The sequence below is a fragment of the Triticum urartu genome, chromosome 2, assembly GCF_003073215.2.
Source record: "Triticum urartu cultivar G1812 chromosome 2, Tu2.1, whole genome shotgun sequence".
Lineage (NCBI taxonomy): Eukaryota > Viridiplantae > Streptophyta > Magnoliopsida > Poales > Poaceae > Triticum > Triticum urartu.
The window spans coordinates 583,051,746-583,067,170 of record NC_053023.1 but is presented as its reverse complement, the minus strand read 5'-3'; the positions used below and the strand labels follow the sequence as shown (position 1 = coordinate 583,067,170).

Below are 15,425 nucleotides of genomic sequence, written 5' to 3'. Positions count from 1 at the left end.
TACAAGACACAAGGCCCTTCTAGAGTTGAGCTTCCAAATTCTCCTTCTCCTCAAGGAGTGATGCATTGTCGAGTGAAGAAGTATAGGCACCAAAGTTATATTAATTAATGGGAGGAGTGGCGCTGAGTGACTTAAAGACGATAGCGTGCGCATAATACTCGGTGAGAGCTATGAGCTCACCCTTGACAGGATTAGAGCTTTTCTCAAGGAGCTCATAATCCTCAACGGGTTTAACATGGTCAACTTGAAGATATGCATGTTTAGATTCTTCGATCGATTCCAGGGTTTAACAAAGGCGGCTACGACTATGAGACGCTGCTCCTTAGGAACATGTATATGAAGACTTTTCGACTGTCATCGATAGGGTTAGGCCGACTCCGGTATGAGAGCGGTATTATCTCGTTTGAAAAAAAAAGGCGTCCTGGGATTTTTCAAGCTGTTTGCCCGTGATTCTTTTTTTTTTCAGGACTTGTTTGCCCGTGACCGAAGAGTCCAAACGAGATTTGTTAGCGACGGCCGCCGCGGGGGGATCCCCGATTCCCGGGCTCAGAACAAGCCCACGGGCTTTGTTTAATCAGGATGGCCCACGCTTTAAAAAACTAGTACTAGTAGGAGCATGCTCTAGTTCGCTACTACTCCTAATTCCGGAAAGCGAACGCCGGAAGGGCCCACTCTACCATAGGCGCGAAAAGGTTAAGCTGGACGTGAAAGCAGGTGGGCCCGCTGCCGGCGCCGCTACATGCTAGTAGGAGTAGCACCACCACTAATCACACTAACCCCTCAAAAAAAAACCCACTAATCACACTATTCGTCGTTCACTGCTGACTGCTGAGAGACGAGACCAGCTTGGTCTGCTTTTCCAGCCGAAAAGAAGCGCAAGAAACATCAATCATGCACGCCTACAGCCTACTCGTACCACAATCCTTTTGTTTAGTGAGGCGGATTGGTTCAGATTATGCTATGTTATTCGCGGCGTGTAGAGCTGTTTGCACGCCAATATTGTAGCCGCCTCGCGCCTGCCCAAGCGTACCACACACCGGCATATAACTCGCTCTCGAGAATGTGGTGATTGCGACGGGTCGGCCGAACCTTCCTTCCTTGCCGATACACGGCAGCGCGTCAGCTGCCGGCCCAGCTCACGATCTGATCTTTCCTCGAAATGGCCGTTTCGACGGTGGCGCGCGCGCTCCCGAGGTGCGCGCACTGCATTTGCATGACGGGCCAGTTCGCGAGCTCTCGCCGGGCAAGGCACGCCGGGAGCGCGCGCGGCGCGTCGGTGTTTTGACCGCCGGCCGGCCGGCGGGCGCTGTCCGGTCTCGTTCTCAACGTTCGGCCCTTAATTGGGCTGCTCGTAGCACGTCTGCGGCGCCCAACGGCAGGCAGGGCTCGTATCCTCCCGGTTGTTCATACTTGATGCCGATCACACGTACGCGCATTTACCTCCATCCACTGAACCGATCCGATTAAATGCCTGGCCGAGGCGGCTCTGGCTGGCTCCCTCGCCGTCACGCGGGGCCCTGCGCGGGCGTTAGCCGTTGCGTCGGTTGCTCTTGCTCGGCCGTTCGTCCGGTACCTACCACAGCGCTTTCACTTTGCCGGCGGCCGGGCCGGGCCAGAGCGAAATGGCACGCAGCAAAAGCGAGATGCAGAATCAGAAGCAGAAACACACACAGCAAATGACACGAAGGCACCAAACGTCGCGTGCACCAGTAAAAACATCGCTGCTCAAATTTGTTCATGCGTGACATGATATCGACAACAACACAAGTGAGTGAGAGAGAACAAAAGGAAAACGACGAGGGGTGAGTGAGTGAGTGAGTGAACGGGAAGCGAGCAAGGGGAAGGAAGCTTCACGCCACGCCGGTGCTACGCTACCGACGCCCGCTTCCGCTCCCGCTGTTGCGTCTCCGCCACCGCCTCGTCGTCGCCCTCCGACTCCGACTCCGCCAGCACCATCCGGCGGAGCGGGCTGGGGCCCAGGCGCCGGCGCTTGGCCGCCGTGGCGTGCCGCCGCCGGATCACCTCCATCTGGTTCCGCCGCCGCGTGGCGCCCTCGTCCACCACGAACCGCCGCATCAGGTGGTCGTCCGTCAGCGACTTGCCGCGGAACACCGGCCGCCGCGCGGCCTCCCCGCCGCCCGCCGCCCCGCGGTGCGGCTCAGCGCCCGGCGGCGGGGCCACCAGCGGGCTGGCGTTGGCGTTCGCGCCGCACCCGGACGCCGACGCCGACGACGCGCGCGGGTAGCTGTAGCTGCGGCGCGGCGCCACGTCGCCCGGCTGGAAGTAGAGCGACGGCTCGTTGTAGGAGGAGATGGGCGCGCAGAGGCAGACGCGCGTGAACGACGCCGCCACGTTCAGCGACGACGACTTGCGCAGCCTCCCCGGCCCGGCCGGCGCCGGCGCCGCCGCAGCCTTGCCGGTGGCCGACACCCCCGCCGCCGCGGCCGCCTTCGTCGTCGTCGGCGCCCCCGCCGGCTGCTTCCAGATGAGGAGCAGCAGCTCCACCGCGCGCTGGTACCACGGCGACTTCTTGGACAGGCCTCTCGCTCTGCCGTCTTTCGATCTGCATGCAAGCCATCACGTCAGCCGACACCAACTCCAAAAATATCAAAACATGAGCGCGCGCGCACACACGCGAGCTGGCTCACAGGATCGATGGGACATGGGAGGGGGTGCGTACCTTGGTTGGTGTGTGTTCTTGGCCATGTTTTGCAGCAAGAGGTGGTGGAGGAACATCTGGGCCGGCGCGCGCGGGGAGAAGGCGGTGAGGAGTTGAACCGAGGTCACATCAGGCTGTCACATTCCCTACTGGCATGCGATGCGAGTGAGAGGATCCATGGTCATGCGAGCACTGGGGCTGGAGTTAGTTAAGTTAAGGCCTGGAGACGAGGGGCAGTTTGGTCTCGTTGCTCCGGGCTGCACTTGGAGCAGTACACCGCAGGAGCATGTCGAAGTTCTCTGGAGGGAATAAGGCTTTTTTCAGGGGACCATTCCAAAACTTTGTTTTTTGAGGGTGACCATACCAAAACTTAACTCCGGAACAGGAAGACCCAGTATGTACTCTGGGCCTGTGGTGGGGCAGGGAACTGAATTACCACTGAAGATTTGATGATGGTGCTATGTAACGTCACACTGAAAAGTGTGTGTGCAATGCAAAACATACATACGATTGATGTACCCTGTTCACCAAGTCCGCATGAGCCGTCAATTTTTAACTTAAGGTCCAATGGCTGGTAGGAGTGTTACTTACGTTCAGATTTGACAGTGTCGTGGACATCATGCCTGAGGGTGCCTGATACGCTGATGCCTATATTTAAGGTGAGGGGCTATTTTTAAGGTGCCTTTCACTTCTGCAATTTAGGAAACAGATTATAGCGCCCTTAAACCTCAAAGGCGAATTAAGGAAACACATAACTATTAAAGATTGATGTTATATATTTCTTCCAGATTTGGTTTCATCACAATTTGACAAAGCAACAAGATGCGCTGATTTATTTTGGGCACCGCTAGGCGCCGGTCGAAACCCACCCACCCAGGTCGGTCGCATCAACTCATACAGGGAGAGGAGGCCCAGAACACGTGATACGCCCTAACCACGAAGCACCACCATCTCATCGCCGACCCTTACATAACCGCGTCCCGCGCTTGAGAACAACGCCCCCTGGAGCTTGCAACACCCATCTGCGCCGGTTCCAGCATGGCGGCGTCGTTGTAGCACACTTCCTGGTGGTTGTCGTTGCAGCACCTAGTTGCCACCATCGTAGCACGCCCGTCACAACACCACCATGCCGCCATTGCAGCTCACTGAGCCACCGCTCCCATCATCATCAACTTTTTCCATCGCTGGACGAAGCTTTTTCCATCGCCGGGTGCAGCTTCGCGGTTGTGTGTCGTCCAGCTTCCTTCGTCTCCCGGTGCCGTCTCTCTGGTTGAAGATTTTGGCGTCGCCTGTTGAAGTTTTCTTGGCCGCCAGTTGCAGCTCTGGCGACACTCCTTGCCGTTGGTTCGAGCATCTTGTGTCGCCGATTGTAGCACCCCACACTGCTACTTGAATCCATCTCGGGCACCGCTGCCCCCCCCCCTCACCACTCGTCCCCATGACACCACTCTTGCCGGCAACAAAAAAGACGATTGGTCCCAGCACGATGCCTCACTCGTCGTAGCATCTGCGCAGCATGGGTGTCGCCACCGCGGTACCGTGCCTCACCGACTTCTAGCATCGCGTCTCACACGTTGCATCACCATTCCTTGCCGGTTGCATTATGTGGCTGTCATGATAGCAGCACACGACCCCTCCCCTCCCCCCTCCCTTGGCGCGGGTGTTGTCATTGCAGCTCCACTTGTGGCTGGGAAAAAATGGGAGAGGGACGGGTAGGCACGACCATGGCTGGGGAAAAGGAGAGAGGTTTGTCCCTGTTATAATGAGCCCTGGTTGTTGCTACTTGGAGCAGTCCGAGGTCGTCCCTTGTTGTGCGCGCGTGACAGTGTCTCGCAGCACCGGCGAGCCTCGCGGTGGGGTGATGGGAGCCTCTCTCATCGGCGCACACACACAAGAGGAGAAGATTGGGGGTGGGTGTGCGGCGGTGGCTAGAATTTTGAAGGAACGAGAGATTGGTGCTGCATGTGAAAAGATAAGGGCGGGATGGGTGATTTGCCGGACCCATTCAAGGACGCGTGCCAATAGGAGGTGACGTACGAAAGCTGTGGCCGGTCGCCCGACTCAAATCATTTACCTTTTTTTTTGCTAAGATGTGCATTTTAGTATAAAAAATAATATCAAATATTAATCATTGAACCAAGTCTCCTCCACGCCGCCACTTCGGCCCCTTCCCTCTCTCTTTCTCCCTCTCTCTCAACGATTCATCCACCGGCCAGAGCAGTGGGGGCCCATCCTTTTTGTTTTTACTTCTTATTTACCTTAGATTTTTATTTCTCTGACGACATCAACGAGGTGCACGGCAATGATGCATTGGAATAAGCTCTCTCCGCCCTTGCCCTACATGGACGACGACTGATATAGCACCGACGAAGGGATTGCGAGGATCATCCTTGATAGATTTGTGGCTCTTTTTTATGTTGGCACTTGATGTGTCAATAAGGGGAAGCAATTGACTAGATCTTGGTGAGCTGATGTCAACCTCGTCTTTCGGTTTGTTCTACAGCATGACTCCGTTTCTTCTACCCTCCTGTACTAGTGGTGAATGATTTCAAACCTACAGTTCATGGGATGATGGCTCAACCGATATTCCTCTAGCGACGAGTGACCATTGTAGTCTTCAAAGTCTGGTATAACTAGCAACCAGTGGCTATTGCAGTCTTCAAAGTCTGGTATAACGGGTGCGTTTGCAGGTACCCCTTTCCCTTACTTCTGGTTCAGTGCATTTCTGAAGCTTTGACACATGGAAAACAATCGAAAGAAGAAGATGTCCAGTATGATTTTCAATGAAATTCTTTTTATGGTCGTTATGTGTCTCGGTCTATTTTGTTTGTAATGTTTAATGCTTTCATTGAGAAATTTTAGTTATAAGATGCCGTCGTCGTCAAGTGTCTTTGCTTGAAAAAAATATTAATCACTGGAGAGAAAAAATGTATATATGGATTATTAATCATGTAAGTAATTTAGACAAACTTCACTTCTGCCAATTGTACCACGCCACACGTACATAATTTCATTTCCTTTTTTGAGTTGAAATATAAATAATTTCAATGGACATATTTAAGTGCACAAACAAAATCCTTAGATGACTAAATATATCACATGGTATTTTTCTCCCAACAGCGTAGGATATTTTACATTTAACCAACATGCATAGTGTATATAAAAGTTACTGTTTGTAACGAGAGGGCATCAAATCTAACAAGAGTTTTTTAGTTGACAAGAATATTTCTTATTTCTCTTTTGATTGCTACAGTTTTTTTATTACCTTTGAGAATCGATGGTAGGATCAACCTATGCTCTTACCTTCTATGAAGTAAGTGGGAGTTGTTAAAATTCCTCCCAAGAAGATTAGGGTTTCTGCCCCCTTGCCGTTGCTGCCGGTTCGCCTTGCCTCCGGTGACCCTTGGATCTTGGAGGTGCGGTGGACCTAGGAGCTCGTCCTTGCTTTAGGTAATTTTAGTGTCTTAGCTCGTCTTTCCAAGTGTCTACTACAATAAGATTTGTCCGGCTCTGGTAAAGAAGGGACAATGATGGCAGCGCGTCCTTGGTTCATTTCAGTGCTAGTTGTCGTTTCTAGGTGGTCCATGGACCGGGTTCTAACTTTTAACACTTCTCATGATATTTGTACTTCTGTTGCAAATTATTAATAGATCGCAGGAGTTGTTGGCAAAAAACGGTGTTACTGGGTCGCAATATAAGGGCTAGTCACCACTTCTAGAACGTGACCCTAGCAGAATACATCAGCCTCTTATAAAATGCAGTACTCTTATGTCGCATACCTAGTACAATACAAGCGATTGCAAGAACGTACGTATGTCCTACTAGTATATGTTATCCTGCATCCATGATTTCGGGAGAGACCAAACCAACGCCGCGGAATTCCAGCGCTACATCTCAAAGAAGAAGCAAAGATATACATATGCAGGTACCAGCCTTTTTACAAGCTTGATCGACACTGCTGTCTTCCTTTTCTTCGCTGCATGCATAGCATGTTAGCATGCATCCACTTTTCCTATAGCTATGATTCCTCCCAGGCAATGCAATGGAGCTGCTGAACAATTTTAAACCCCAGCGGCGATGGGCCAAAGCAATATCGCAACGCTGGCTTTTTGCATGCATGGACTGCATCATACTGGTATCATACAATAACAGTTCTAGTTCTAGCGAGCAACCAATGGCTACCGGGCTACACCTGCACGGCTAGGGAGGTAGTTAAGGCCGCATCGCTTTGAGCCATACTACTCCTACTATAATCTCTCGTGGTCGGCCAATACCAAATCCATCTGGTAGTACTCCCTCCGGTCCTTTTTACTCTGCACATTGGATTTGCCGAAAGTCAAACTTAGCTAAGTTTGATCAAATTTATATTAGAAATTATTAGCATCTATAATATCTAATAAATATAATATGAAAATATATTCCGAGATGAATCTAATGATGTTGATGTTGTTATGCAAATGTCAATAATTTTTTACATAAAATTGGTCAAAGTTGGATGAGATTGACTTCAGACAAACCTAATATGCAGAGTAAAAAGGACCGGAGGGAGGACGTGGTACCACAGGCTGCGATGCTACAGTCTACTAGTACTACATGTCTCTGCATTTGGAGCCTGCATCAGCAAAGATTTCTTCTAGTCCTTGTACTAAGATATATGCTACTCTACCACCCCTATGCTATGGCTACTTTATATTGCTGGTACAAAATTTATTAGGGGTTTAGGTCGTTTCAATGTCCCTCATGTACTTTGCGCAATGAAATTTCTTCCCGTGTACCGATTTGAAATTGAAACGGTTGGGTGCGCAAGGCCGATCGTCGAGGTTTGCTTTGCTTTGATCGACCAACTACCTTTGAGCCTTGAGGGTATGGAATGGAAAAGCTGATTAGCAAAAGTTAATTTGATGTGCTCTCTAGAGTTAAGGCTCTAGTGCCTAGGTTGGGAAGGACAAGGTTGGTGGACCGCCCTTGGCCGACGATGAGAGGGGAACAGGAACATGGAGGGGGTAGAAAGGGCAGGCGGCCAGGGCACAACTGTTCCCATCGTGGAGCACGTACGTACGTACGACGTCCACATTATACATGCTCCATGATCCAAATTGAGAACTGATCAAGCCTTGGAGCTATGATAATTGATTGAGCATTTGTTTATGGCCAGTTGATGGATCGGCGCGGGGAGGGAGCCATGATGATATCCGTGTTGGATCGGAGGTGTAAAAGAGAGCAAAAGCTAGCTCATAGGCCATGGGAAAGGCGAGGGAGGGAGGGAGGGAGGGCGGGAAAGGGGCCATGATCGTTCAGACCTTGATGCCGCCTTGTTAGGCTGGCCTCGCCGCTAAAGATGGAGGATCGTATCCATCCCCATCATTCGGTTTCGTCGAGCTTTAGCTTTAGACCTTGGCTTGCCGCTTGCCGCCCGGCCTCGCGTCACTGGACATGCACGTCGCAAAAGCAGAGTGAGATGGCACCGCGTGGAGGAACGGATGCCGGGTGGGCCACCGCGAAGTGCTAGGAAGTGGGTGGTACTAAACGAAGCTCGATCGATCGGCGATGTTCTTCCCGGGTAAGGCCACCGGACAGCGCGCCCTGAACCCAGAATCTCACTTTTTCGATGATCTGAAGAATATCTCCATAATTCGATTGGTTTCTCGTCCGTTCCCTCGTAAGACAGCAGTGCTCTCGTGATGATCTTGTGCCCGGCCTGTATGAAGAGCTACGCACAAATGGTGATTGAGTGCCTGCCTGCAGTTACAGGAAGTAATTCTGTGATAGGATAGCTGTTGGTAGCCCAATCACTGAGTTAACTGGATGATCGCACAGTCTGATTAGGAGCTCATGATTTCAGTAACATGCGTCTAAACGGATTTCTGCCTTTCTCTTTCTTTCCCCGTGATACTAAACGGATTACTGTGAACAGAGGCCTTCTCTAGCGCTCCGTTATGAGTTCCGACGAAGTACGAAGCATCTGCAACAGGGAAGGTTGGCGCAGGGAACAGAGCATTTGCGACTCAACCTGTCCTTTCGACGCAAGAAAGAACCCGAATCTGTGATTGAGGCTACGGAGTGGGAGAAACAACTTTGGGCGGCACGGCACGGCACGGCAGGCAGCTGGAGCTGGTCAAAAGTCTGGTCAGCCAAGGCCTATCTACAGTGCTCGATTTGCCGGCACATCATGGACATGGGCCTCCCTCCCCCCTCCTCTCGTAGCCGCTGGTAGCTGGTCCATGCTTGCATCCATGGAGGGGACAGCAGCAGAAACCCCACGACGGGCCGTAGGTCCGAAGCAATCGAGTTCGCCGTCTGGCTCCGCGCCGTGCTTGCCATGTTCCTTTGCAGTGGCAGGAACGCGACGCCACCGAGGAGGGTTCATACGTCTTCAGGTTTGTTTGTGTGTGGTGGCGTGCACGCGACCTGCCATCGATCGTGTTTTCGTGCAGGCCTGGCCTGTGTAGCTCTGGGCGGACGGGGCGATTCGGAGCCAAGGCTCAGCTGGGCCCGCCTACGAATAGTAAAGTATAAATAATATAGTGAACAAATTCAAAAAATAGAAATATTTTTTTTGCATGCATGATGCTTGGGTGCGTGAAGGTGTTGGTGTTTCGACATTTGAGGAGCTCATGAGAAAAAACAAATTTGACCTCTGAAAGAGTGTACTGTATACATCATAATTTTTAATAGGGAAATAAGTATTGATGTTTTTATGCTCGTCATGCGGATCATAAACCCAATGCAGGCAAAGACAATCAAACGGGCCAAATTTGCATTACCAGAGTCTGGTTGGGCTGGATGTAGACTCTCAAGCACGTCATGTATTTCTCTTGTTTTGAAGCTCCCCCCTATCAAGTATAAGTGGCGCTAAAGAAACATATCAAGCATAAGTAGAGATGTGATTGCTTTCTTCCTATAGCCATCCTGAACATGAAACTAACCCAGGTATGGTAAGCCAATAGCTCTCCACCCCAAGAGTTGATACTGAGCTTGGAGAATCTATCAAATCCTTGAGCATGTGCCATGTATAAATGGAGAATCTGCATAATTCGGATCCACTCCTTTCCTATACCGCATCCTCTGCCTATTACAATCAATACCCAGAAAGTTGTTTCCTTGGGAGAAGAGGTAGTTCACAAACCAGTGCACGCAGAGATATCACATATATCACTATCTGAAATATCACTATTCGAAATATCTCATAGTTGTGCACGCAGAGATCCTCACGCTTAGCAGGCTTTATCTTGCCTAACAACCAACTATCAAACATTTGTTTCATGAAAAATGGAATATTATCGTGGCAAAAAAGGCATCACTTATTTTTCTCTGTCGTGTCAAATATCACAAACATCGTCTGCAAACATCAATCAAGAATTCATCTACATTAATCAAGAATTCATCTATGTGTTCGTTGATACTCTAACAGTTTTGATGCCATGAAGCTCACTGTCAAAACCAAGATCGAATGTTGTTGCCTGACTAGCAACATGGTTATCCAACTTCACTGCCTCATCTATTTATGCATATGAAATGCATATTTGCAGAAAATCAAATATTAGTTGCAATTGGTGATTAATAAAATAACAATAACAATGATGTTGCCCTGCAAATATTGAACCCAACTCATCAATAAATTTTTCTTTGATGGAATGAAGAGTCTCCTATATGTGCGTAGTTTAAACCTGACCATCAATCTTATCAATCACGAATCAATCAATGATGACACTATACTCGCCACTCAGTCTCTTCACGATATCTGGTTCACACTGAGATCCGTAAGATCTCCCATTATTGATGCATTTGAACAAACTCTTCAAATGTGTTCGGATTTTGATGAGAAAGATTGATAAGATCACCCGTGTTCTCAAATTCAAGACCTACGGTAGCATCATCACCCTCATCCTCCACGATCATGTTGTGCATGATCAGACAATATGTCATCACCTCCCACAAGGTCTCCGGATCCCATTGTTTAGCAGGTCCACGAAAAATTGCAAAACCTGCCTGCAAAACTCCAAAAGCCGTCTCAACATCCTTCTGAGTTGCTTCTTGTCATCGGGCATAGTGAGACTTTTTCTGACCAGTTGGGTTAAGGATAGTGTTCACAAAGGTAGCTCAAGGAGTATAGATACCGTCAACCAGATAGTATGTATGCCCATTGATAGTATAGTGGTAAGTTGCTACTTGTGAGCTGCGTTGTGGATTTTCTCAAAAAGAGGAGAGGATGGATGCAGTACAATCAGAGTGAAGTATGTTGGGTAACGTAGCATAAATTCAAAATTTTCCTACGATGTCACCACAGATCAATCTATGAAGTCATCTAGCAACGAGGGAGGAGTGGATAACTACATATCCCTTGTGGTAGAAGCGCGCGGCGCGGGAAAAGCGTTCCAAGGAGGGACGGGGCTGGATGCGACTCCGGATCACGTTGCGGATGATAAGCTCAGGAGGAGTCGAGCCAGGATGAGGCCTATGGCGGAGCGTGTGAAGCGACGGGGCACGAGTCCGCGCGTGGTGAGCTAAGGGTGGGGTTCGGCGACACCGTAGCGGGCTGGGGAGCGGAGGGTGAGGGGTCGACGTCTACCTACGGCTATCTTGGAATCCAGCAAGGGGAGGAGGAGGGTGTGATAGGAGACGAGGCAGCAGGCGGGAACGGGGCGGGGTGGGTGGAAGTAGCGGGATCCGACAGGGGCTTGCGCCAACAGCCGTGCGGCAGGAGGGAGAATGTGTCATGGGAGTGGGAGAGAGCGAGGTCTGCGCCAGGACCTGCAGGTTGTGATGGCTTGTGGACGCCCGTCTCCTGTCCCCCCACTATAGTAATAAGGGCCAAGGGATGAGGGGAAGAGGGGCGCAGCCTTGTGGCACCATGCAGGATCGATATTTGGGTTGGATTTGGGGAACGGTTGAAGGCAGGGCTTCGGTGAGGGAGTTCTGAGATGTCTACGGGGTACTTGGCGTGCGTCGGGAGGGAGGAGAGGGGGGCTGCAGGGGGGGCTGGGTGGGGGGCGGTGGCGGTGTGCGGGGGTGGGTTAGGTGGTGGGCGGGTGCAGATCGGCCGAGCGGGGTGGCTAGCAGTGACTGTCGATTTGGCGCATGGGGGAGAGGATGCTCCCGTTGGGAGAGTGATAAGAGGATAAGAGACTCTGTAGTAGCTTAGGGAGCAATACCATGCGAGAGAAAGGTCAGAGCGATTCGGGGGACAAACAATGTACAGAGCCTCGTTACAGCAAGGATACAGGTATGTTGGCCGATCACTGGGAATTGTAATGCCACCACTTTAGAAGGTTAATTGGACTGAGGACAGGAAAACAAGATCACCACAGATCTGATGTATATGCATGCAACAGAACTCCCGCCACTTCTAATAGTCGGCCACCATTATACTCTTAACAAGGAAAAAAGGATAGGATACCTTCTAAAATGTACATATCAAAACCACACCACAATACCACAACAAAAAATAGGACCAAGCTCCAAAACTCGTACGCCCGAGATATATTCTTATCTACCTTAGCTTGAACAAAAGATAGCATTAGGTGCTCTACCCATGAGCAGCCAGCGAGTCAAGGTAAAGTCCCTCCTACCCCAGAGGCAAACCAACAGAGGAGTGTGCAACCTTAGCAACTTCGAAAGACCAGTCATTAAATGGCCACAATGATCGGTCTTGGGTCCAGTCTTACTCACTCGGGCTTGTTCAGTCTTTTTGGGCGATGTAATAGCCATTTCTGAACCATGGGACACGTCAACTCACCAAGTATTACCGGGCTCATGGAGTGTCTGTGAGCTGTGCCAACGGTCTCAGAGACGTCCCAGAGTAACTGAGGATGATATATATAGGGGTACAAAGTGACGATGCGCGTCAGGGAAAGTGTCGGTATTGAAGTTGGCACGGAATCCGAGAACAGATTTTCCACACCGTAATCGACGGACGGTATCTCTGGGACCGTATACAAGCATCACATATGCAACCCAAAGTCATCCAAGTGATTCGCGGACTCCATTGGGACACAATCTACGCTTCACCAGTAGGTAAAGTGACTTGCCGTAACGCGAGCACTGGAACCAAGATGGGCTACGACCGATCGATCCGGGCGCGAAGTAAGTATCGATTGACAAGGGAATGTAATAGCCGGGCGATGATTGAACCGCGGGCTCCAGGTGCATCCCCACACCGGTGGACCCCGGGGAGGTCTCGCGATAGACAACTATCCTTGCTCCGGGTCCGCGGTACCGGAGACATGTGGGAGCCAACATATGGGAACTACCAGGAGGCTGACCCCTGTCGGTTACCGAAATAGTCCCATCGATGGCCGAAATAAGCACTTCTTTATACTAGACCGGATTCTTCTACCCCGGACCATAAAAAATCAGCGGAGCCCAGTGCCTGTCTCCCCACTGGGTGACTCGTCCACGGGATGTCTGCATTGTCTCGATCTCAATCCCCGGCGACATACCCCCGTAACTAAGCTGTTTCTGGTTATCCGCATACTAATACTCTAATAACGCGTTCCGTACGTCCACCCATTGCATATAAAGGTTCGATTGCACGCCTAAGCGTTGTAAGAGATAGCGAATACGTTAAGACTGTGTGTAGACACCCCGACAGGGGTCGGGAGACATGTTAGAGACAGAGAGACCGAGACCGAGTAGCTCTCCCGGTCAAAAATAAACCAGACATGCGATCAGGATACCATCGTATCGCTCGCCGACAATGTATCCCACGATCGATCCTCGAATTAGAGTTAGTGATCGACCACGATGATTCAAAGGTACTCCGGAAATAGAAATGCAAAATCTGGCCGCTGATACATCCATAGGCAGCGGTAGCGTTCAAATATCTTTGCAGAGATACCGGGATCGTCCGGTATCAGGAAGATAAAGTTACGGATACGGATATATGACCTCAACTTTCGGTTCCCTACGCTGGTAGCAAAAAGGATTTTGGGGAGTCCCGTAACGGCCTTGCCATGGAGCGGTACAGGCACCGGAAGTACGGGGTCCACCCGCGTGGGGCACCTAGGCAAGTCTCTTTACTCGTTACAACGTAACATACCTCGAAGGAGTGCCCCCGTCATGTCGTTGAGTTTCAGCTCTGGATAGCACATTGTGGGAGCACATTATGCAAGACTCGCTAAGTGGGCTTGGTTGCGCTTCGTGAGGGGCTCGGCCGCCCACGAGCATACCTCTGCGCCCTAGGGTTAGACGTAGGTTACGGGCACGGCGAGTCGACACAACATACCGAGTCTCGCCATTTCACGTGGCGCAACAGCCACCACCGCAGAACCCCTTTGCCGGAGGATACCCCGCGAGTGCACCTTTACACGTCACAAGGAGCAGTATTGCGGTTGTTTGAGCGTATTGTGTACACCTCCACAAAGGTAGTGCTCCCTGACGTAGGGTCCGGCGAGTTGCACCCCACATCATATCGTCAAGTGACGCTTACTGATATAGTGGAGGGGAAATGATACTGGTGGAAAGGGATGAGAGCAAAAACGCTTGAGCAATACGAACTTACAAATGGATCTCCTCGCTGCTGTGACGGTTCCCTCCCCCTTTCAGGATTGGGTTCTTGGTCCAATCCAGTGACACCATCCTACCCGTCATCTCAGCTTGGCGAAGCCTGCATCATTCCGTAGATCACCGCGTTTGCTAATGATGCTGATCCTCACCCACCCAACGCTCCGTTGATGTGATCCCGTTAGAACGACATCCAATGATTCCATTCTCGTCAAACCGTAACCATATTGACGCAGAGCTAGTCAACTAGAGGCTTACTAGGGACATGGTGTTGTCTATGTATCCACACATGTATCTGAGTTTCCTATCAATACAATTCTAGCATGGATAATAAACGATTATCATGAACAAGGAAATATAATAATAATCAATTTATTATTGCCTCTAGGGCATATTTCCAACAGTCTCCCACTTGCACTAGAGTCAATAATCTAGCTCACATCGTCATGTGATTAACACTCACAGGTCACATTGCCATGTGACCAACATCCAAAGAGTTTACCAGTGTCACTAAACTAGCTCACATCATCATGTGATTAAGACTCAATGAGTTCTGGGTTTGATCATGTTTTGCTTGTGAGAGAGGTTATAGTCAATGGGTCTGCAACATTCAGATCCATATGTACTTCGCAAATTTCTATGTCATCTTGTAGATGCAACTACTACGCTACATTTGGAGCTATTCCAAATAACTGTTCTACTTGGAGCTATTCTAAATTGTTGCTCCATTATACGTATCCGGTATCTCTACTCAGAGCTATCCGGATAGGTGTTAAGCTTGCATCGACGTAACTCTTTACGTCGAACTCTTTATCACCTCCATAATCGAGAAAATTCCTTAGTCCACTAGTTACTAAGGATAACTTTGACCGCTGTCCTGTGATCCATTCTTGGATCACTCTTGTACACCTTGACTGACTCGTGGCAAGGCACACTTCAGGTGCGGTACATAGCATAGCATACTGTAGAGCCTATGTCTTAAGCATAGGGGACGACCTTCGTCCTTTCTCTCTATTCTGCCGTGGTCGAGCTTTAAGTCTTAACTTCATACCTTACAACTCAGGTAAGAACTCCTTCTTTGACTGATCCATCTTGAACACCTTCAAGATCATGTCAAGGAATGTGCTCATTTGAAAGTACTATTAAGCGTTTTGATCTATCCTCATAGATCCTAATGCTCAATACTCAAGCAGCCTAATCCAGGTTTTCCATTGAAAAACATTTTTCAAATAACTCTGCATGCTTTCCAGAAATTCTACATCAT

At 50.0% G+C, this 15,425-nt stretch overlaps 1 protein-coding gene across 1 annotated transcript; it reads right to left on the bottom strand.

Annotated features, from left to right (window-relative positions):
- Positions 1-1,697: 1,697 nt before the first annotated feature.
- Positions 1,698-3,117, bottom strand: LOC125533696. The gene is made up of 2 exons (XM_048697063.1): positions 2,681-3,117; positions 1,698-2,563 (listed from the first exon to the last, which is right to left on the bottom strand). Exons 1-2 carry the CDS (start codon positions 2,734-2,736, stop codon positions 1,867-1,869), a joined length of 753 nt encoding a protein of 250 aa, XP_048553020.1. The 5' UTR covers positions 2,737-3,117; the 3' UTR covers positions 1,698-1,866.
- Between the last annotated feature and the right edge of the window lie 12,308 nt (positions 3,118-15,425).